The sequence below is a fragment of the Macaca mulatta genome, chromosome 19 (assembly GCF_049350105.2).
Source record: "Macaca mulatta isolate MMU2019108-1 chromosome 19, T2T-MMU8v2.0, whole genome shotgun sequence".
Lineage (NCBI taxonomy): Eukaryota > Metazoa > Chordata > Mammalia > Primates > Cercopithecidae > Macaca > Macaca mulatta.
In genome coordinates, this window is record NC_133424.1 from 2,132,007 (window position 1) to 2,151,368 (window position 19,362).

Genomic DNA, 19,362 nt, shown 5'->3' on the forward strand with positions numbered 1-19,362 from the left:
AGGCGCAGGGCGGCCCCGGCCGCAGCCCGCACCCCCACCCGGGCGGCCGAGGGGCGGGGCGCGGCGGGTCCGGGGCGGCCGCGGCTCCATGGGGCTCCTGGGGCTCCTGAGCCTGCTGCACTCGGCCTTCTTCGGGGACCAGGTAGGGCGCAGGGGTCGGGCCGCTGGGGAGGGCTCCGGGCTGCGCGGGAACGGGGCGGGGTCCACGTTGCGAGAACAGCGGGCGCGGCGGCGGGGGGCGCACGGGGCGAGGGCGCGGAGGCTGCGGAGTCGGGGGTCTGGTGCCGTCGCCGTAGAGACGGTTGCCGAAGAAACCGCCTCGGGAGGCTGGTGGCGCTGGAAGCCCCTCTCTCGCGCCGCTGCGACCCCCACCGCCGGGTCTGCGCAAGCGCAGGACTCGCCCGGCCCAGCCCTCGGCCTCTGCGGAGACCCTCCGACCCCTCCTCACTGCGCTGACGCCGAGGCTGCGCCTGCTGGGGCGGCGGGGGCGGCTGCGGGGGCATCCTGCGGAAGCTCGGCCCTGCGCAGGGTGGGGGCCTGGACCACGCCCTGCACCTCTTTGGGCCTCAGTTTCCCCTTCTGGGCGCGAGCGTATGGCCTGCTTTGACGTTCGCCGCCGCTGCTGTTCGTATCCGTCCGCTCACGACCCCAGAGCTCCTCTAGCCTCCGGAATCGTCTGAATCTCGCGGCTGTGACATCCCTCATTGAAGGGGAAACTGAGGCTGGGGGGTGCAGCGGGGAGCCCAAGGTCACGCCTCGAGCAGGGCCGGAGCCTCGTTGCGGAGCGAAGGCGCTCGCAACAGAACGCGGGGCGGGGGCCGGGGAGCTGTCCGCGGTGCTGACGGAGACGCACGTTTGCCGACTCGCCGCCGGGGAAACTGAGGCCCATAGCGGCGGTCACGCTTCAGCGCGCGGCCTGGACCGGCCTACCCCACCCCTCCCCCACCTCCAGTGGCCTCCTCACCGGTCAGGGCCCTGCCCGGCCACCCAGCCCGCGGCGGGCCCGTCTCTATCCTCCAACGATGACTTGGTGCCTTCTCCGTCCCCACCCAGCTCCCAATGGGGGCCGCCCCTGTTTCTGCCTGTAGCCCCTGGCACATAGGAGGCATCAAGGGGGCGAGGACAGCTCGAGGTCAGACTCAGAAGGCTCAAAGACACTCCAAGAGTGAGCCCTGTGCCAGGCTGCAGACTTGCGGGGAGTGTCACAGGACAGGGGTGGGGGAGTGAGCATTTGATGGAACTTCCCCTTTGGCCCAGCAGCAGTAGGGGGCATGGAGGATCCCAGGAAGGAGCCTGTGTCGGGGTCTTGGGCTAGGCCCTGCTTTCTGCAATGGGAGAAGGGGGAGGCCTCTCTCAGCCTCCTGAGGTCCTAGGGGACTGTGGGGGGTTCTTGTGGCTCTAAAATGTCTAGTGATGTCTGAGTGTGACTGTGGTTCAAGGATTTACAGGGTCAAGGATTTTAGTGTGGGGGGCGGGATTCGGGGACAACGTTTTGGAGATTTGGGGCCAAGGGCATTTTGTCTTGGGGTCTCAGCCCCCATGTACCCTCAACCCTCCAGGCCCTGGCCACCCCTAGAAGGATAAGGAGGGAGGCTCAATGTCACTCCAGAGGCTTGGCTGGCACAGGTGAACTCAGGCAACGTGTTCCCTGGCCTAGGCCTCAGTTTCCCCATGTATGCAAGAACAGGACTGACCTTGGATCCCCCAAACCCCTGCCTGATGGGGGTCTGGGGAGCTGATACATCTGAAACTAAACAGGGAGGTGGGACTTAATTCCTCTTTGGGGAGAGGTAGGGATAATCCAACACACCTTCCAGTATACGAGACTGGAAACTGAGGCCAGAATGAGACATGCCCAGGGTGACACAGGGACCTCAAGGCTGAGCTGAAGCCAGGGCCCTGGGCTCTGCATCCCCCACCCCATTCCAGCCTTGCCCAGCTCTGCCCTGGCTTGACCTGGTCAAGCCCCACCACGTACCCTACCCCATGGCTCCACCAGACACCCCCTGTGTCCCGGGCAGTCGTTGATCTTCCCTCAGCCTGGAACGCCTCTCCTCCTGATCACTGCTGTTCACTTCTCAGGGCAGCCTTCCAGCCTCCAGGAAAAAAAATCCCCTCTGAGGCGGGCAGATCATGAGGTCAGGAGTTTGAGACCAGCCTGACAACATGGTGAAACCCCATCTCTGTTAAAAATACAAAAATTAGCTGGCATGGTGGCGCGTGCCTGTAATGCCAGCTACTGAGGAGGCTGAGGCAGGAGAATTGGTGAAACCCCATCTCTATTAAAAATACAAAAATTAGCTGGCATGGTGGCTCGTGCCTGTAATGCCAGCTACTGAGGAGGCCGAGGCAGGAGAATCACTTGAACCCGGGAGGCGGAGGTTGCAGTGAGCTGAGATCGCGCCACTGCACTGCAGCCTGGGGGACAGAGCTAGACTCCATCTAAAAAAAAAAAAGAAAAAAGAAAAGATCCCCTGTGTCTGCCCACTGCATTCCCTCCCGAGACCCAACCAGTGGGGACAGCTGCGTCCAGGTCTGGGCTCCCAGACAGCCAGGCCTAAGTGCTCTCAGCCCCTGGCAGTGCTGGCCCAGGACCGGGCCCTCGGGTCTTCAGCTCAAGGCCCAACAGGAAACAGCACGGGTCCTCCTGTGCCTTTGTTCTGCGGGGCATTGAACGCTCAGACCTTCCCACCCTTTCCTGTCATTCCCTGCACCAGCCCTTGCAGAATCTTCCGCCTCCTCCCCATTTTACAGAGGAGGAAACTGAGGTTTGAGCGGCAAATGATTTGCCCTGGCTGCTCAGCCCGGAAAAAAAACCATTTCTGGCCCTGGCCGCCTCCCTTTCTGTGCTGTGAGCCTGTGTCCAGAGCAGGAAAGGCTGCTCCCAGCTGCAGGTGCGGGCTCTGTGTGTTAAACCTTCAAATGGCCTCCAGGGACCCATGGAGGATCCAGGACACCTGGAGATGGGGACTCCTGCGACCCCTGGCCCTTCCCTCCTCTGGCCTTCGGTCCATGAGGGTGAATTAAGAGTGCGACCGACCGGGGCAGAGACACATGGAGACAGAGATTGAGAGACAGAGAACAGAGGGGGAGACAGAAAGAGGGACGTGGGGAGCACCGGAGTTACAGGAGGATCTGACGCTCTGCTGGGGAGACAGGGAGAAATGTGGGAAGATGCAGGGTCCCAAGTGCTCCCCAGTGGCCCTGCCCCTCCTCCCCTCTCCCCTCCCCTCCCCACCAGGCAGGACCCTCAGGGAGCTCCAGCCTGGACCCGAACCCTGTGCCATCCTGGTGCATCTGCACCAGGCCAGGCTGGACCTGTGGGGTGGGGGCAGGCCTGGCCCCAGCCCGGCCACTGCCCTGGAAACCCCTCCTCCGCTAAGATGCTGATGTAACATCCAGGATTTGACGTTTTACTCTCCAATTGTGCAAATCCAGACGCAGGAGGTTTTAAGAGGCCATTGCACCCTGCAATAAAGTGGGGGACACAGGAATCTTGGTACCCTCTTCCCTCGGGGGGTTTCGCCCCCCGCACACACAGCCCCTGAGCCCGCGCGGAGGCCCGACGCCCCGCGGCTGCCACTGGTCTCCGCCCCGGGCCGCCATTGGCTGTTGCCATGGCACCAGCCCGTCTTCCCGCGCCTTCATTGGCTGTCTCGTCCGCATCCCGCATCCCGCATCCTCCCCCGCTCGCGGTGGTCTCGCCCAGCGCTAGGAGCGGCGGCGCCGCCTGCCCAGGCCCGGACCGGGCTTTGTCCGCCCTGGAGCCCCTGCCTGCGCCGCGGAGACCCCGGAGCCGGCGCTCCGAGGCCACCCCGGGCCGGGATTTCCCGTGGGGCCCGTGGAGCTGCGCAGAGGGTGGAGGCCCCAGGCCCGGGCGCCCCGCCGGCCCAGCTGCAAGTAAGCAGGTGTGTGTCCTCGGGGAGGAGGGCAGGGGGCGCGACCTCCGCCTCGCGTCGAGGTTTCCATCCCCGTCTCTCTGCATTGCCCGTCAGCACAGACTCTGGACCCTCCGTTTCCCTAGGCTGGGGCCTGCAGGGGAAACTGTGTCCCCGGTGAGCTGGGCGTCAGCGTCTCTGCAGCTGGTCCCGCGCACACACCCACTCACGGGCTTCACCATCCGGACCCCCTTGAGGTGATCGGAGGGAGGGATGGGCAGGCCTGCTGTGTGTCTTGGGGGGTGTTGCTGTATCTCTCTGGGCGTCAGTTTCCCTCTCTGGAAAGAGGGGTTTTGGATTAAAGGAAGGAGAAAGGCCCCTTTGGGCCTGACTTCCCCCCACCCGTGCCTCCCTCCCCTGAAATGCAGCCCACTCAATAAGACCAGCCCCCAGGAGGCTACACAATGCAACCTGGGGGTGACAGGTAGGCAGAAGAGCTTCGTGGAAGAAGCTGTACTGTGTGGGATGGCAGGACTTAGAAAAGGTGCTCTAGGCAGGGCGACTGCACGTGCAAAGGCCTGAGAGAAGAGAGCCTCCAGCTTCTGAGTGAGTCGTGGTGTACATGGAGGAGTCAGCGCTTATCCTGAGGGCACTGGGGAGCCATGGAAGGTGTTTGAGCATGGGAGAAAATGGGATCTAGCTTGTGACATTTAAAACTCCCTCTGGCTGTGCACAGGGGATTGTGGGAGGCCGGGAAGAGGCTGATCAGAATGTCCTGACAGGGGTGTCAGGAGCTGGGGGAGGCACAATCCCTCTGGGCAGAGCTTGGAGGAACTAGCTCAGTCTGATGAGGACGCAGAAGTGACCACCAAACGTGGGGAAAAGGAAGGTGTCTGAGACTTGGCTTGGGTCAGCTGAGAAGAGCCAGGTGGGGGAGGCCTGGGTTTGGGGAGCAGGAGGCAGACGTGTGTTACTTTGCACTTCATCTGGTCCTTCCACCTGGCTGGGTATGGGATGGTGACCTCAGCTAGAACATGGGGCTTGAGCCAGACCCCAGGGTCTCCCTGCACGTAGCCCCCGACCCCAGACTGGATCCCCGGTGGAGACCTGAACAGCTTTGGACATCGTCGGATCAGGGTGGGAGGTGACGGCTGCCAGCCTCTGCCATCTGACTTCCAGTCTCTGTGCCCCTCCCACCCTGCCCTTGGGCACTCCTGCCCTGCAGGTTCCTCAGAGGGGCAACCCAAGGCCAGAGAGGGGCGGGTCTTGTCGGGCCTCCAGCCTGGACTTCCCAGCCCCTCTGGGGCAGCGTCTGGGTGCCAGACCTCGGTTCCTAGGGCCTCATTTCTCCCTCTGGGAACAGCCACATGGTGGTCCCTGAGACTCAGACCAGAAAGGAGCCAGATGACATGGAAAGCCACACACTGGGTCCCCTGAGCAGGCCAGGACAGCCTGACCCTATCCTCCCACCTGGGACTGAGGCCCCACCTCTACTCCTGTCCCAGCCGTGCCCCTAGTGACATCTGGGTGGGAGGGGAGAGGATGAGGGGGCACCTGGGGGTCAGAGAATGAATGACAGGTGAATATATGTGTGTTGCCAGGTGGAGGAGGGAGGGGAGAAACAGGCAGGCCGGACAGGGCCGCTGTGAGGAGGGGGCTCAGGCTGGCAGGGGGAGGTGGCAGAGGGATGGGCTGCCATTGGTACGTCTGAGACAAAGGCGGAGGGAGGAGGCGAGCGCTGATGGGAAAGGAACAAAGAGGGAAGGGGGGCGTGAGGAGGGGCTCCGGCAGGAGGGCCGAGCCGAGGGAGGAGGCACCGGCCAGCTGGACAGAGGGAGGAGGTTTGGGGAGCCAGAAGACGGCCAGAGGCACAAAGAAGCTAGCGGCACTGGCAGAGCCAAGGGATGGGGCAGGGGCTGCCGGGGCCAGCAGGGAGCAGCTGAAGGCTGCGCAGGGGGTGCGGGCCACACAGGTAGCCACCCTGAGCCCAGCCACTGATGGAGGGGGCATGGGGCTGCTGCGGTGATGGTGGTGGGCTTGGGTCCATCTGTCCTGCCGTTTCTGCACATCTTAGGTGTCACCCATTGGCATCTTGGTGTCTTTATTGTCCGTCAGCAGGGACAGCTGGTGGTCTGTCCGCCCCGCATTGTCTGGCTGTCAGCCTCTGGGCAGGCTGTGCTTTTGTGGGAGAGGGTCCTGTCTGTCTGTCTGTCTGTCGCCCTCTCTGGCTGTGAGCCTGGGGGTGCTGGGCTGGCCAGTTGGCTCGCTGGGTTAGGCTGTCCCAGCTGTCTGTGTGTTTGTCCGGCTGTCAGGATGTGTCCTGGGGGCTGGGAAGGAGAGGCCGTCCCATCGTCTGTCGGTCGACTGGTCAGTTGGAGGTTCAGCTGTCTGTACGTCTGTCTGCTGGCCCCTCTGTCTCCCGTTGGGGTCACCTCTCACTCCACCTGCCCCTCTGCGCCTGGGATTCCCTGGCCAGCACCACGTGGGCCTGTACTTGTCCACACCAGTGACTCCTGCCTGAGACCCCCAAACTAGGATCAGGCAGGAGGGCTGGGGCTTAGGTCAGGGGCTGTCCGGAAGGCATCACCGTGCCCTCCCCAGACCCTCAGCTGAACCCTCTGACCCTGTGATCCCAGACGCTGCAGGAGCTGAAGATGGCGAGCTCCGTGGCACCCTACGAGCAGCTGGTGCGGCAGGTGGAGGCCTTGAAGGCTGAGAACAGTCACCTGAGGCAGGAGCTACGGGACAACTCCAGCCACCTGTCCAAGCTGGAGACAGAGACGTCAGGCATGAAGGTGGGGGCCTACATGGAGGAGGTGGGCTAGGGTCCCAGGGGGTGGCCCCCGGCAGCCCAGTGCAGTGGCTGATGCCCCCCTGCCCTCTTTTGTGCCCCTGCAGGAGGTCCTGAAGCACCTACAGGGAAAACTGGAGCAGGAGGCCCGCGTGCTGGTGTCCTCGGGGCAGACGGAGGTGCTGGAGCAGTTGAAGGGTGAGCGGTGGGGCCACCCGCAGAGGGAGCAGGAGAGGCTGGGGGAAAAGGCAGACAGGACCTCTGACCTCCGCCCTCTCCCCGCCCATCCAGCCCTGCAGATGGACATCACCAGCCTGTACAACCTCAAGTTCCAGCCGCCCGCCCTGGGCCCGGAACCTGCCTCCCAGACCCCCGAGGGCAGCCCGGTACACGGCTCCGGGCCTTCCAAGGACAGCTTTGGGGAGCTGAGCCGGGCCACCATCCGGCTGCTGGAGGAACTGGACCGGGAACGGTGAGCGGGCATGGGAACCCAGCCTCGGGCAGCTGGTGACTGACTCCATCCCCAGCGGGCTCTGCCCTCTAATTCACCCACCCGCATATGTCTCTGCCCACACCTCACACGCCCCACCCACTTGCATATGGCACCGCCCACCGAACAAACCCCACCCACCTCGAAGCTTCTTCCCCACGTGGCCTCCCTCCTCTTCTCCAGACTGGCTGACCTTCTCCAGCCCGGCTGACCTCAGCGGGAGTGCAGAGAGGATGGGGGACGTTCCTGGCTGAGGGAAGGTCTCCTTGGAGACGTCCCCAGGGGTCTGCGACACGCAGGCATTGCCAGGGACTGGGCTGTGTCCGGTGCCAGGGCTCAGCCAGGCCTGGAGCCAGAGGGGCTCAAAGCAGTCTTTGTAAAGACAGAGTTGTGGCCCAAGAAACGTGGGCTCAGGGCCAGCAGAGGGAGGCAGGGTCCGGGCACCGTGTGCAGCTGGGAGGGGTCGTGTGTGGTCAGATGGGGCCATTGAAGAGCAGCATGGAGTTGTCTGTACTCTGCTGTGGGACCTCACTCAGCTCCCCTAAACCCTCCCAGCCTAAGACTCCTGCCCTGTAAAATGGGAATGGCCGTGTCTCCCGTGGGGTTGAGGGAACTCTCTGTTGCACCTGCTGCTCTTTGAGCCTGAAGCTACCTTGTAAGCTGGAGGGAGATTAGCAATTATCTGAGATGTATAAGAGGCAGAACAGCCTCCCTCAGTCTTTCTTCAAGCAGGAGAATTTCCAAAGGAACTGCTTTCTCTCTCTCTTTTTTTGTTTTTGTTTTTGTTTTTTTTAATACATATAGTTTGAGACAGGGTCTCACTCTGTCGTCCAGGCTGGAGTGCAGTGGTATGATCATGGCTCAGTGCAGCCTGGACCTCCCAGGTTCAGGTGATTCTCCCACCTCAACCTCCCACGTCAGGGAGAAGCTGGGATCACAGGTGCGAACCATCATGCCTGGCTAAGTTTTTTTTTTTTTTTTTTTTGAGACGGAGTCTGGCTCCGTCGCCCAGGCTGGAGTGCAGTGGCTGGATCTCAGCTCACTGCAAGCTCCGCCTCCCAGGTTTGCGCCATTCTCCTGCCTCAGCCTCCCGAGTAGCTGGGACTACAGGCGCCCGCCACCTCGCCCGGCTATTTTTTTGTATTTTTTAGTAGAAACGGGGTTTCATTGTGTTAGCCAGGATGGTCTCGATCTCCTGACCTCGTGATCAGCCCGTCTCGGCCTCCCAAAGTGCTGGGATTACAGGCTTGAGCCACCGCGCCCAGCCCTGGCTAAGTTTTTGTACTTTTTTTTTTTTTCCCCGAGACGGAGTCTCTCTTTGTTGCCCAGGCTGGAGTGCAGTGGCGCGATCTCAGCTCGCAGAAACCTCTGCCTTCCAGGTTCAAGCGATTCTCCTGCCTCACCCTCCCAAGTAGCTGAGATTACAGGCACGTGCCACCACACTCAGCTAATTTTGTATTTTTAGTAGAGACGGGTTTCACCATGTTGGTCAGGTTGGTCTCAATCTCCTGAACTTGTGATCTGCCTGCCCCCCAAAGTGCTGTGATTACAGGCGTGAGCCACCGCACCCAGCCAGTTTTTTGTACTTTTTGTAGAGATGGGAGTTTTACTATATTGCCCAGGCTGGTCCTGACCTCCTAGGCTTAAGCAAGCAATTTGCCCGCATCCACCTCCCAAAGTGTTGGGATAACAGGCCTGATCCGCGAGCCACTGCTCCCGGTCTTTATTTATTTATTTGTTTGTTTATTGAGATATGGTCTCGCTGTCACCCAGGCTGGTGTGTGGTGGTGCAATCACGGCTCACTACAGTCTCAAGTGATCCTCCCGCCTTAGCCTCCTGAGTAGCTGGGACTAAAGGCACGAGTCACCATGACCGGCTATTTATTATTATTTTTGAGACAAAGTTTCCTCCTTGTTGCCCAGGCTGGAGTGCAATGGTGCGATCTCAGCTCACCGAAACCTCTGCCTCCCGGGTTCAAGGGATTCTCCTGCCTCACCCTCCCAAGTAACTGAGATTACAGGCATATGCCACCATGCCCAGCTAATTTTTTATTTTTAGTAGAGACGGGGGTTTCTCCATGTTGGTCAGGCTGGTCTCGAACTCCTGACCTCAGGTGATTCTCCCGCCTCAGCCTCCCAAAGTGTTTCGATTACAGGCGTGAGCCAACGGGCCCGGCCGACGGCTATTTTTTTTATTTTTTATTTTTATTTTTTCCTTTTTAGAGAGGGGGGTCTCGCTATGTTGCCCAGACTGTTTTCTCTCCTTTAATTTTTTGCATCCCCCAATTAATTTCAGTACCCACCCCCCTTACCTTAGCGCGGGGAGCGCCACGGGAGACATTGCCATGTTGCCTGTTAAACTTGGCATACAGGGCCGGGCGCGGTGGCTCACGCCTGTAATCCCAGCACTTTGGGAGGCCGAGGCGGGTGGATCACGAGGTCAGGAGATCGAGACCATCCTGGCTAACAAGATGAAACCCCGTCTCTACTAAAAACAAAATACAAAAAATTAGCCGGGCATGCTGGCAGGCGCCTGTAGTCCCAGCTATTCGGGAGGCTGAGGCAGGAGAATGGCGTAAACCCCGGAGGCGGAGGTTGCAGTGAGCCGAGATCGCGCCACTGCACTCCAGCCTCGGCGACAGAGCGAGACTCCGTCTCAAAAAAAAAAAAAAAAAAAAAAAAAAAAAAAAAAAAAAAAACTTGGCATACAGTAAGCGCCAACAAGTGAGTACAAATATCAAAATAAACACATATACATGGCTCCGCCCTCTGAGCCCGCCCCCACTGACTTGCTCCCCCAGGTGTTTGCTGCTGAATGAGATTGAGAAGGAGGAGAAGGAGAAGCTTTGGTACTACTCTCAGCTGCAGGGCCTGTCCAAGCGCCTGGACGAGCTGCCGCACGTGGAGACGGTGAGCGGGCCGGGGAGGGAGGGGGCAGCACGCCTGCCCACCTAGGTTGCAGGAAGCGGCGTGGGGAGGAACGGGGCGTGGCCCAGGCGCCCCTCACCGTGGCCCGCCCGCCTGCCTTTCCCAGCAGTTCTCGATGCAGATGGACTTGATCCGGCAGCAACTTGAGTTCGAGGCCCAGCACATCCGCTCGCTGATGGAGGAGCGCTTCGGCACCTCGGACGAGATGGTGCAGCGGGCACAGGTGCGGTGGTGGGCGGGGTGGGGCGGTGCGGTGATAGGTGCGGCCCTGTGCCAGTGGGCAAATCAGGGTGCAGAGATTTACTATGGGCGGGGTCTGGGATAATGGGAGGAGTCTCATGCCTCCTGGTTTGGCGGGTGGAGGGGGTCTAGTTCAGCAGGCGGAGCCAGAAGCTGGAGGTGTTGGTGGGTGGGGTCGGAGGAGTCTCAGAGCAGAGCCTGAGCACAAGGGTGGGGGGGGTGGGACAGTGGAAGGTGGCGTGGCCTGTGGGCAAGGCCAGATCAGTGGGTGGGTGGGGCCTAGAAGGATGAGGTCTAGGTTCTGGGTGGAGCCCAAATGGGAAGCGGGAGGAGTCAGAGCCTGGGATGGGCTAGATAAAGGCAGGGTCTAGAAGGATAAGGCGGGGTTAAGACAGTGGGTGGGGTCATAGCTTAGGAGGCAGGGCTTAGGGAGCAGGCAGGGCTGGATCAGGGAGAAGACAGAGTCAGAGCCCAGGGGCGAAGTCATCCCAGGAAGGGGTGGGGTCAGGGCCTGGGGCGGGGTCACCTCAGGAAGAATCAGGGTCAGAGCCCGGGGTGGGGTTTTCCCAGGGTGGGGTCATCCCAGGGAGAAGGCGGGGTCAGAGCCGGGGGCGGGGTCAGCCCCAGCACTCGCCCTCCTGTTGTCGTGAGCAGATCCGCGCCTCGCGCCTGGAGCAGATTGACAAGGAGCTGCTGGAGGCGCAGGACCGAGTGCAGCAGACAGAGCCCCAGGTACCGAATGGGGCAGAGCCAGGGCCCAGGGGTGGTGTCGGCCCAGGCAGAACGGGGCTCCTAGAGTCCTGCTTGCCCCCACCCACATCATCATGGGCGAGCAGACTGGGTGCTTTTTGGGGTGCTCTGGGACTGTTTCCCCCACCCTGGTCCTCTCCCTGCAGGCCTTGCTGGCGGTGAAGTCTGTGCCGGTGGACGAGGACCCGGAGACAGAGGTCCCCACACACCCTGAGGATGGCACCCCTCAACCGGGCAACAGCAAGGTGAGGGGGAGGGCGGAACGGGGGCAGGCGCAGCTGTCAGGGCTGGGAGGGGGATCAGGTCTGCATCCTTGCCAGATGTGGTGCCCTCCCAGGCCTCCATCCAGCACCCCGTTGGGTGTAGGAAGGCCCCTCCCTGGCGTGCAGCTTACAGAGAAGCTGGGGGCCTGGCGAAGTGGATGGGGAAACACATCCCGTAGCGGGGGGCTGAGTGGGGCACCATAGGTGTCCCTGTGGAGTCCCTTGGCTGAGTGCTGCCACCCTAGGAATGCCAGGTGAGGGGGGCCAGCCTCCCCGAAGCACGTGTGCAGCCTCCTGGCACCACCTCCCCCATCCGTCCCCAGTTGTGCGTGGGGTTACAAGGCTCCCACCGGGTTTCCAGGTGTGCAGGGGCAGGTGAGGGACCCCACCCTGACCCTGCCCTCCCCCTAGGTGGAGGTGGTCTTCTGGCTGTTGTCCATGTTGGCGACGCGCGACCAGGAGGATACAGCGCGCACGCTACTGGCCATGTCAAGCTCGCCTGAGAGCTGCGTGGCCATGCGCCGCTCGGGCTGTCTGCCACTGCTGCTGCAAATCCTCCACGGCACTGAGGCCGCGGCCGGGGGTCGCGCCGGGGCCCCAGGAGCACCGGGCGCCAAAGACGCACGCATGCGCGCCAACGCGGCGCTGCACAACATCGTCTTCTCGCAGCCGGACCAGGGCCTGGCACGCAAGGAGATGCGCGTCCTGCACGTGCTGGAGCAGATCCGTGCCTACTGCGAGACCTGCTGGGACTGGCTGCAGGCCCGAGACGGCGCGCCCGAGGGAGGCGGCGCCAGCGGCGGTGAGTGCCTGGCCTGGTGGGCCCCCTCTGCGCAATTAACGTGCAGCTAGGGCTTCCCCGGGGGTGGGCTACTGAGGACCTCCAGCCTTTGCTGCCTGCCTTCTGGAGTTGGAGGCTGCAGTACCAGGCCGAGGCCTGTGGGGGCCTTTGACGTTGGGAGAAGACCCGCCCATGATTGTACCTGCGCAGAGTAAACGCTCCCTAAGTCGTTGAATGCATGGATGGATCGTGGGTAGCTCTCGAAAGTTGGGTGCAGACTTGGAGATTCTTTTTTTGCAGTTGATCGCAAAGTTAATATGGGGGCCGGGGGCCGGGACTCACACCTGTGATCCCAGCACTTTGGGAGCCTGAAGCAGGAGAATTGCTTGAGCCCAGGAATTTGGGGCTGCAGTGAGCCGAGATCATGCTACTGCACTCCAGTCTGGGCAACAGAGCGAGACCTTGTCTCATAAGTTTTACTAAAAGGACAGCAGCACAGCTAAAAGGTGTGGTGCTCCAGGAACTACCTCACCTCCCTTCCCAAGGCTGAGTGAGGGAGGCCACCCCATCATCCCATCTTAGAGAGGCTGGGAAACGAAGCCCCAGCTTTGCAGCCATTTGTAAAGTTCCTGGGATCCTTCAGGCCTAGGGGGTGGGGCGGGAGGAACCTTCCGGCGTCAGCTGGGACATTTCCTGGGAATGGGGGCTCTGATCTGGTCTCTGTGCCCACAGCCCCAGTCCCCATCGAGCCGCAGATCTGCCAGGCCACCTGTGCGGTTATGAAGCTGTCCTTTGACGAGGAGTACCGCCGTGCCATGAACGAGCTGGGTGAGTGTCCCAGCTCCTCTGGGGAGCCGTCCTCCAGCCCCCGAACAGCTCCTCAGCTGCTAAAGGGACAGAGGCTGGGTCATCTGAGCTTGTATGGTCAGGATGGGAATTGGAGCCCTATGTGGCGGCTTACGTTTGAGGACATTGCAACATCTTCTCTTTGTCAATATCAAAGTAATTGAGGCCGGGTGAGGCTGCTCATACCTGGGAGGCTGAGGCGGGAGGATCACTTTAGCCCAGGAGTTCGAGACCAGGCTGGGCAACAATCATGAGACCCCCATCACTACAAATAAATAAAAAATTAGTCCCAGCTGCTGGGGAGGCTGAGGTGGGAGGATCTCTTGAGCCCAGGAGGTCAAAGGTGCAATGAGCTATGATCACGCCACCACACTCCAGAGTGGGCAACCGAGCCAGACCCTGTCTCAAAAACAAAAGTCTTGCTGTAACATTTTTATTTATTTATTTATTTATTTATTTATTTATTTATTGAGACAGTCTCACTCTGTTGCCCAGGCTGGAGTGCAGTGGTACAATCTCAGCTCACTGCAACCTCCACCTCCCAAGTAGCTGGGATTACAGGCGCCCGCCACCACGCCTAATTTTTGTAGTTTTAGTAGAGATGGGGTTTCACCACGTTGGTCAGGCTGGTCTCAAACTCCTGACCTCAAGTGATCTGCCCCCACTGGGCCTCCCAAAGTGCTGGAATTCCAGGTGGAACAACCCACCACACCCGGCCAAAGCCTGGCTCCTTTCTGAGGCCGCGTGACGTCCCATCGTGTGGCTGGGGCACCCTGCGCTGACCCACCTGTCCTGCTCTGGCTGCTCCCCACTCCTGGCTCTGGGCACCATGCTGTGGTGAACCTGGATGTATGTGTTTCGGTCTGGAAGTTTTCTGAGACATGTCCCTAACTCACTTCCCCAAAGGACGTCTCCACTGACCCACCCCTGCCCTGAGAAGTCAGATTTGCCTCTGTTGTCTTTGAAGGGGGAGAAAAGTGTTTTGGTGACAAGTCGTCTCCCTCTGACTCCCAGGCACCATCTCCCCGTTGATTCCCCCTTTTGGAATGAGAGAGCTGGGCGAGTAAAGAGGGTGGGTGTGACCGTCACCCATCAGCACAGCCCTGTCTGTGCTGGGGACGCTGCTCTCCATCTGATGGTCCTGGAGTGGATTATTAGAGGACGCAGGGGCCCTTCCCCGAGGCACCTACCAAACAGGGCAAGGAAGAGCATTCCAGGCTGAGGGAGCAGCAGGTGCAGAGGCCCAGCAGCTGGAGGAAGTGTGAGCCAGGGCCGAGGGTTGACAGGAGGCAGGAGTGGCAGTCACAGGGCACTGGGGGTGCCCCTGTGGGTCTGGCAGCAGGGTGAGGCCCTGCCGGCTCCTGGAGGAGGTCTCAGACTTGAGCCTGGAAGGGGGACTTGAGGAGGATACATCTGGGGGGTAGGGAGGGCGTCTGGGCAAGGGAGCAAGGTGGAGCAAGGGAGCGGGCAGGGCCGTCCCTGCCAACCTTGTCGGGTCCCCACAGGTGGGCTGCAGGCCGTGGCAGAGCTGCTGCAGGTTGACTATGAGATGCACAAGATGACCCGGGACCCGCTGAACCTGGCACTGCGCCGCTACGCGGGCATGACCCTCACCAACCTCACCTTTGGGGATGTTGCCAACAAGGTGCCCAGGGGCAGTGGGTGGGCGGGACTGGCACTCCCCTCATCCGGTCTTCCAGGGACTGTCTGAGCCTCCTTCCAACTCATCCCAGCCTTGAAACAGCCCTGAGAGCTGGGGCCACTTGTCCCCAACTTGCAGACGGGTAGACTGAGGCCCAGAGAGTGAGATGTTGGGGGACGGGAGCCCGTGCTGGACCTCCTCCACCCAGCGGTGTCCTCACACCCGCCCTGATGCTGCCTCTGCAGAAAATGGCCCTCATTGTAGGGGGGGCCCCGAGGCTGGGTGTCTGCCCGTCTGGGCCTCAGTTTCCCGACCTGAGCATGGGGTAACCCTCCCATGGTGGTCAGGATCAGCAGGGGTTCGGGTTTGCAGCTGCAGCACAGACGAGGCTGGGAGGTGAGGGGCGCCGTCTCCCTCCTGCCCCACCCCGTGACCCTGGCTGCATCACCCCCAACAGGCCACCCTGTGTGCGCGCCGGGGCTGCATGGAGGCCATCGTGGCCCAGCTGGCCTCGGACAGTGAGGAGCTCCACCAGGTACGGGACAGGGTGTTGGGGACAGCCTTCCAGGGCGTCCTGACAGGCAGAGGCCCCTCCCCAGGGGTGTGGTGGGCTGGCGGGGGGGTCCCGTCCCACTCTGCAGCCTCACACTTGCTGGGGGGTTTGGGAGGCCTAGACCCTAGTCCCACCACACCTGCCCCTCACCCCACGCAGGTGGTGTCCAGCATCCTTCGGAACTTGTCCTGGAGGGCCGACATCAACAGCAAGAAGGTGCTGAGGGAGGCGGGCAGCGTGACAGCCCTGGTGCAGTGTGTCCTGCGGGCCACCAAGGTGGGCACCTGGTGGGCAGCAGGGATGGTTCTTCAGTCACTGGAAGGAGACGCTGGCGGCAGCGGGCGAGCTCTCTGACTTGGGAAGAAATCAAGTTGTTAGTTGCTTAGCAGGTGGTCCAGCCTCAGACCGGCTGGGGCTCACTCCTCATGTCACTGCTCTTTGAAAGCAAGTGTGGGCCAGGTGCGGTGGCTCACTTGAGGTCAGGAGTTCGAGCCCAGTCTGGCCAACAGGGTCAAATCCCTTCTCTACAAAAAAAAAAAAAAAAAAATAGCCGGGCGTCGTGGCACATGCCTGTTAATCCCAGCTACTCAGGAGGCTGAGGCAGGAGAATCGCTTGAATGTGGGAGGCGGAGGTTGTGCCACTGCACTCCAGCCTGTGCAACAGAGCAATACTGCATCTCAAAAAAAAAACCACCTTGCCGAGTGCGGTGGCTCAAGCCTGTAATCCCAGCACTTTGGGAGGCCGAGGCAGGCGGATCACGAGGTCAGGAGATCGAGACCATCCTGGCTAACACGGTGAAACCCCGTCTCTACTAAAAAATACAAAAAACTAGCCAGGCGAGGTGGCGGGCACCTGTAGTCCCAGCTACTCGGGAGGCTTAGGCAGGAGAATGGCGTGAACCCGGGAGGCGGAGCTTGCAGTGAGCTGAGATCCGGCCACTGCACCCCAGCCTGGGCGACAGAGCAAGACTCCGTCTCAAAAAGAAAAAAAAAAACCACCTCACTGAACGTGAGTGTGGGAGCCTTTCTTCCTGGCCTACTCAGGCCCTGACCCGCCCCTCTCCCGCCCCTCATCCAGGAGTCCACCCTGAAGAGTGTGCTGAGTGCCCTGTGGAATCTGTCTGCACACAGCACGGAGAACAAGGCGGCCATCTGCCAGGTGGACGGCGCCCTGGGCTTCCTGGTGAGCACCCTGACCTACAAGTGCCAGAGCAACTCGCTGGCCATCATCGAGAGCGGCGGCGGCATCCTCCGCAACGTGTCCAGCCTCATCGCCACCCGTGAGGACTACAGGTCAGCCCCCACCCCCCTACCCGCACACAGGCAGCTGCACTCGGGGCGGGCACAGGGGATCTGGGCTGGGCACTGTCCTCCCGTGAACGGATGCTCCCAAGGCTTCCCCTGGGGCTGCTATTTGCAGCATAAATATGTCCCAAATACTGTGTGAGATATACTAAAATGCGGATTTATTACATTAAAAATTACTTCAGCCCAGGCGTGGTGACTCACGCTTGTAATCCCAGCACTTTGGGAGGCTGAGGCGGGCGGATCACCTGAGGTCGGGAGTTCAAGGCCAGCCTGACCAACATGGAGAAACCCGGTCCCTACTAAAAATATAAAATTAGCCAGGTGTGGTGGCGCACACCTGTAATCCCAGCTACTCGGGAGGCTGAGGCAGAAGAATCGTTTGGACCCAGGAGACAGAGGTTGCGGTGAGCTGAGATTGCGCCACTGCACTCCAGCCTGGGCAACAAGAGCGAAATTCCAGCTCAAAAAAAAAAAAAAAAATTCAGGCAGCCAGGCACGGTGGCTTACGCCTGTAATCCCAGCACTTTGGGAGGCCGAGGCAGGCGGATCACGACGAGGTCAGGAGATCGAGACCATCCTAGCTAACACAGTGAAACGCCATCTCCACTAAAAATACAAAAAATTAGCTGGGCGTGGTGGTGGGCGCCTGTAGTCCCAGCTACTCGGGAGGCTGAGGCAGGAGAATGGCGTGAACCCAGTAGGCGGAGGTTGCAGTGAGCTGAGATTGCGCCACTGCACTCCAGCCCAGGCAACAGAGCACGATTCTGTCTCAAAAAAAAAAAAAAAAGTTACATCAGGCTGGGCTGGGTCCCTCATACCTGGAATCTCAGCACTTTGGGAGGCCGAGGCAGGCGGATCACCTGAGGTCGGGAGTTCGAGACCAGCCTGACCAACATGGAGAAAACCATCTCTACTAAAAATATAAAATTAGGCAGGTGTGGGCCGGGCGCGGTGGCTCATGCCTGTCATCCCACTGGGAGGCCAAGATGGGCGGATCATGAAGTCAGGAGATCCAAACCATCCTGGTTAACACGGTGAAACCCTGTCTCTACTACAAATACAAAAAAATTATCTGGGCATGGTGACGGGCACCTGTGGTCCCAGCTACTCGGGAGGCTGAGGCAGGAGAATGGCGGGAACCCGGGAGGCGGAGCTTGCAGTGAGCCGAGATCGCGCCACTGCACTCCAGCCTGGGCAATAAGAGCAAAACTCTGTCTCAAAAAAAAAAAAAAAAAAAAGGAAAGAAAGAAAAAAACTTTGCTGGGCTTGGCATCCACCTGTAGTTCCAGCTACTGAGGAGGCTGAGGTGGAGGAATCACTTGAGCACAGGAGGTGGAGGCCGCAGTGAGCTGTGATCGCGCTACTGCACTCCAGCCTGGGTGATGGAGTGAGACCCTGTCTCAAATTTATTTTAAATCATATCAATATAACTGTCTTTATTAAAGTATTTACCAAACAATAAAGAGTACTTATTTATAAAAATAAATATTTTTAATTGAAATACATCCCAAATACGCATGGGATATACTAATACTAAAAATTAACTTACTGGCTGGGCGTGGTGGCTCATGACTGTAATCCCAGCACTTTGGGAAGCCAAGCTGGGCGGATCACCTGAGGTCAGGAGTTTAAGACCAGCCTGGCCAACATGGTGAAACTCCATCTCTACTAAAAGCACAAAAATTAGCCAGGTGGGGTGGTGGACGCCTGTAATCCCAGCTACTTGGGAGGCTGAGGCAGGAGACTTGCTTGAACCCAGGAAGTGGAGGTTGCAGTGAGCTGAGATCATACCACTGCACTCCAGCCTGGGCAACAGAGCAAGATCCTGTCTCAAAAAAACACAAAACAAAATACAAAAATTAGCCAGGCGTGGTGGTGGGCGCCTGTAATCCCAGCTACTCAGGAGACTGAGGCAGGAGAATCGCTTGCACCCGGGAGATGGAGTTTCCAGTGAGCCGAGATCGCACCACTGCACTCCAGCCTGGGCAACAAGAGTGAAATTCCATCTCAGAAAAAAAAAAAAAAAAATTATTAAAATAAAAATGTTGTTGGCTGGGCGCGGTGGCTCAAGCCTGTAATCCCAGCACTTTGGGAGGCCGAGACGGGCGGATCACAAGGTCAGGAGATCGAGACCATCCTGGCTAACACGGTGAAACCCCGTCTCTACTAAAAAATACAAAAAAAAAAAACTAGCCGGGTGAGGTGGCAGGCGCCTGTAGTCTCAGCTACTCGGGAGGCTGAGGCAGGAGAATGGCGTAAACCCGGGAGGCGGAACTTGCAGTGAGCTGAGATCCGGCCACTGCACTCCAGCCCGGGCGACAGAGTGAGACTCCGTCTCAAAAAAAAAAAAAAAGTTGTTAAGTAACATTAAAATAAAAACATTTACATGTTATTTATGAAAACACAAAGTATTATTTTTACCTGGTCGTAGTGGCTCATGCCTGTGGAATCCCAGCACTTTGGGAGGCTGAGGCAGGAAGATTGCTTGAGCCCAGGAGTTGGAGGCTGCAGTGAGCCATGATCGCACCACGGCACTCCAGGCCGGATCACAGAGCGAGACTCTCAAAAATAAAAAAAATAAAAAAAGATATAGACAGAATCTAAGTATATCCCAGATATCATATAGGATATTATTCATGCTGTTTTTCACTTTTTTTTTTTTTGGAGATGGAGTCTTGCTCTCTTGCCAGGCTGGAGTGCAGTGGCACGATCTTGGCTCACAGCAACCTCTGCCTCCTGGGTTCAAGCAGTACTCGTGCCTCAGACTCCCGGATGGCTGGGATTACAGGCGCCACCACCACACCCAGCTAATTTTTGTATTTTTAAAAGAGACAGGGTTTCACCATGTTGGCCAGGATGGTCTCCATCTCCTGACCTCAGGTGATCCGCCCC

General features: G+C 59.5%; 1 protein-coding gene and 2 long non-coding RNA genes across 10 annotated transcripts in view; 1 reads left to right on the forward strand and 2 right to left on the reverse strand.

Moving 5' to 3' along the window:
- The window catches only part of APC2 (APC regulator of WNT signaling pathway 2), a 27,648-nt gene continuing 8,286 nt past the window's right edge, over nt 1–19,362 (forward strand). For 2 of the 7 annotated variants that reach the window (XM_015122354.3, XM_077978666.1), the window contains exons 1-14: nt 1–142; nt 6,515–6,673; nt 6,777–6,867; nt 6,961–7,141; nt 9,961–10,069; nt 10,197–10,310; nt 10,982–11,059; nt 11,224–11,322; nt 11,752–12,142; nt 12,854–12,949; nt 14,473–14,612; nt 15,067–15,144; nt 15,322–15,438; nt 16,241–16,455. In XM_015122354.3, coding sequence (XP_014977840.2) covers nt 89–142; nt 6,515–6,673; nt 6,777–6,867; nt 6,961–7,141; nt 9,961–10,069; nt 10,197–10,310; nt 10,982–11,059; nt 11,224–11,322; nt 11,752–12,142; nt 12,854–12,949; nt 14,473–14,612; nt 15,067–15,144; nt 15,322–15,438; nt 16,241–16,455 — 1,922 coding nt within the window. In that variant the 5' untranslated portion in view covers nt 1–88. Of the gene's footprint in view, nt 143–3,692; nt 3,909–5,731; nt 5,851–6,514; nt 6,674–6,776; nt 6,868–6,960; nt 7,142–9,960; nt 10,070–10,193; nt 10,311–10,981; nt 11,060–11,223; nt 11,323–11,751; nt 12,143–12,853; nt 12,950–14,472; nt 14,613–15,066; nt 15,145–15,321; nt 15,439–16,240; nt 16,456–19,362 lie in introns of those variants that run through there. The other 5 variants (XM_015122353.3, XM_077978662.1, XM_077978664.1 and 2 more) reach the window with 5 other exon arrangements.
- Nucleotides 12,584–14,352, reverse strand: LOC144336960 (uncharacterized). 2 transcript variants are annotated; one of them, XR_013409428.1, is made up of 3 exons: nt 14,158–14,352; nt 13,154–13,232; nt 12,584–13,005 (listed from the first exon to the last, which is right to left on the reverse strand). It is a non-coding gene; the product is annotated as an uncharacterized LOC144336960 (long non-coding RNA). The 2 variants fall into 2 exon arrangements; XR_013409429.1 differs by having other exon boundaries at nt 12,584–13,008.
- The window catches only part of LOC144336951 (uncharacterized), a 9,901-nt gene continuing 5,635 nt past the window's right edge, over nt 15,097–19,362 (reverse strand). Inside the window, exons 2-3 of the long non-coding RNA XR_013409416.1 lie at nt 18,892–19,031; nt 15,097–15,512 (exon numbers count right to left, since the gene is read on the reverse strand). This is a non-coding gene — a long non-coding RNA (uncharacterized LOC144336951). The remainder of the gene's footprint in view (nt 15,513–18,891; nt 19,032–19,362) is intronic.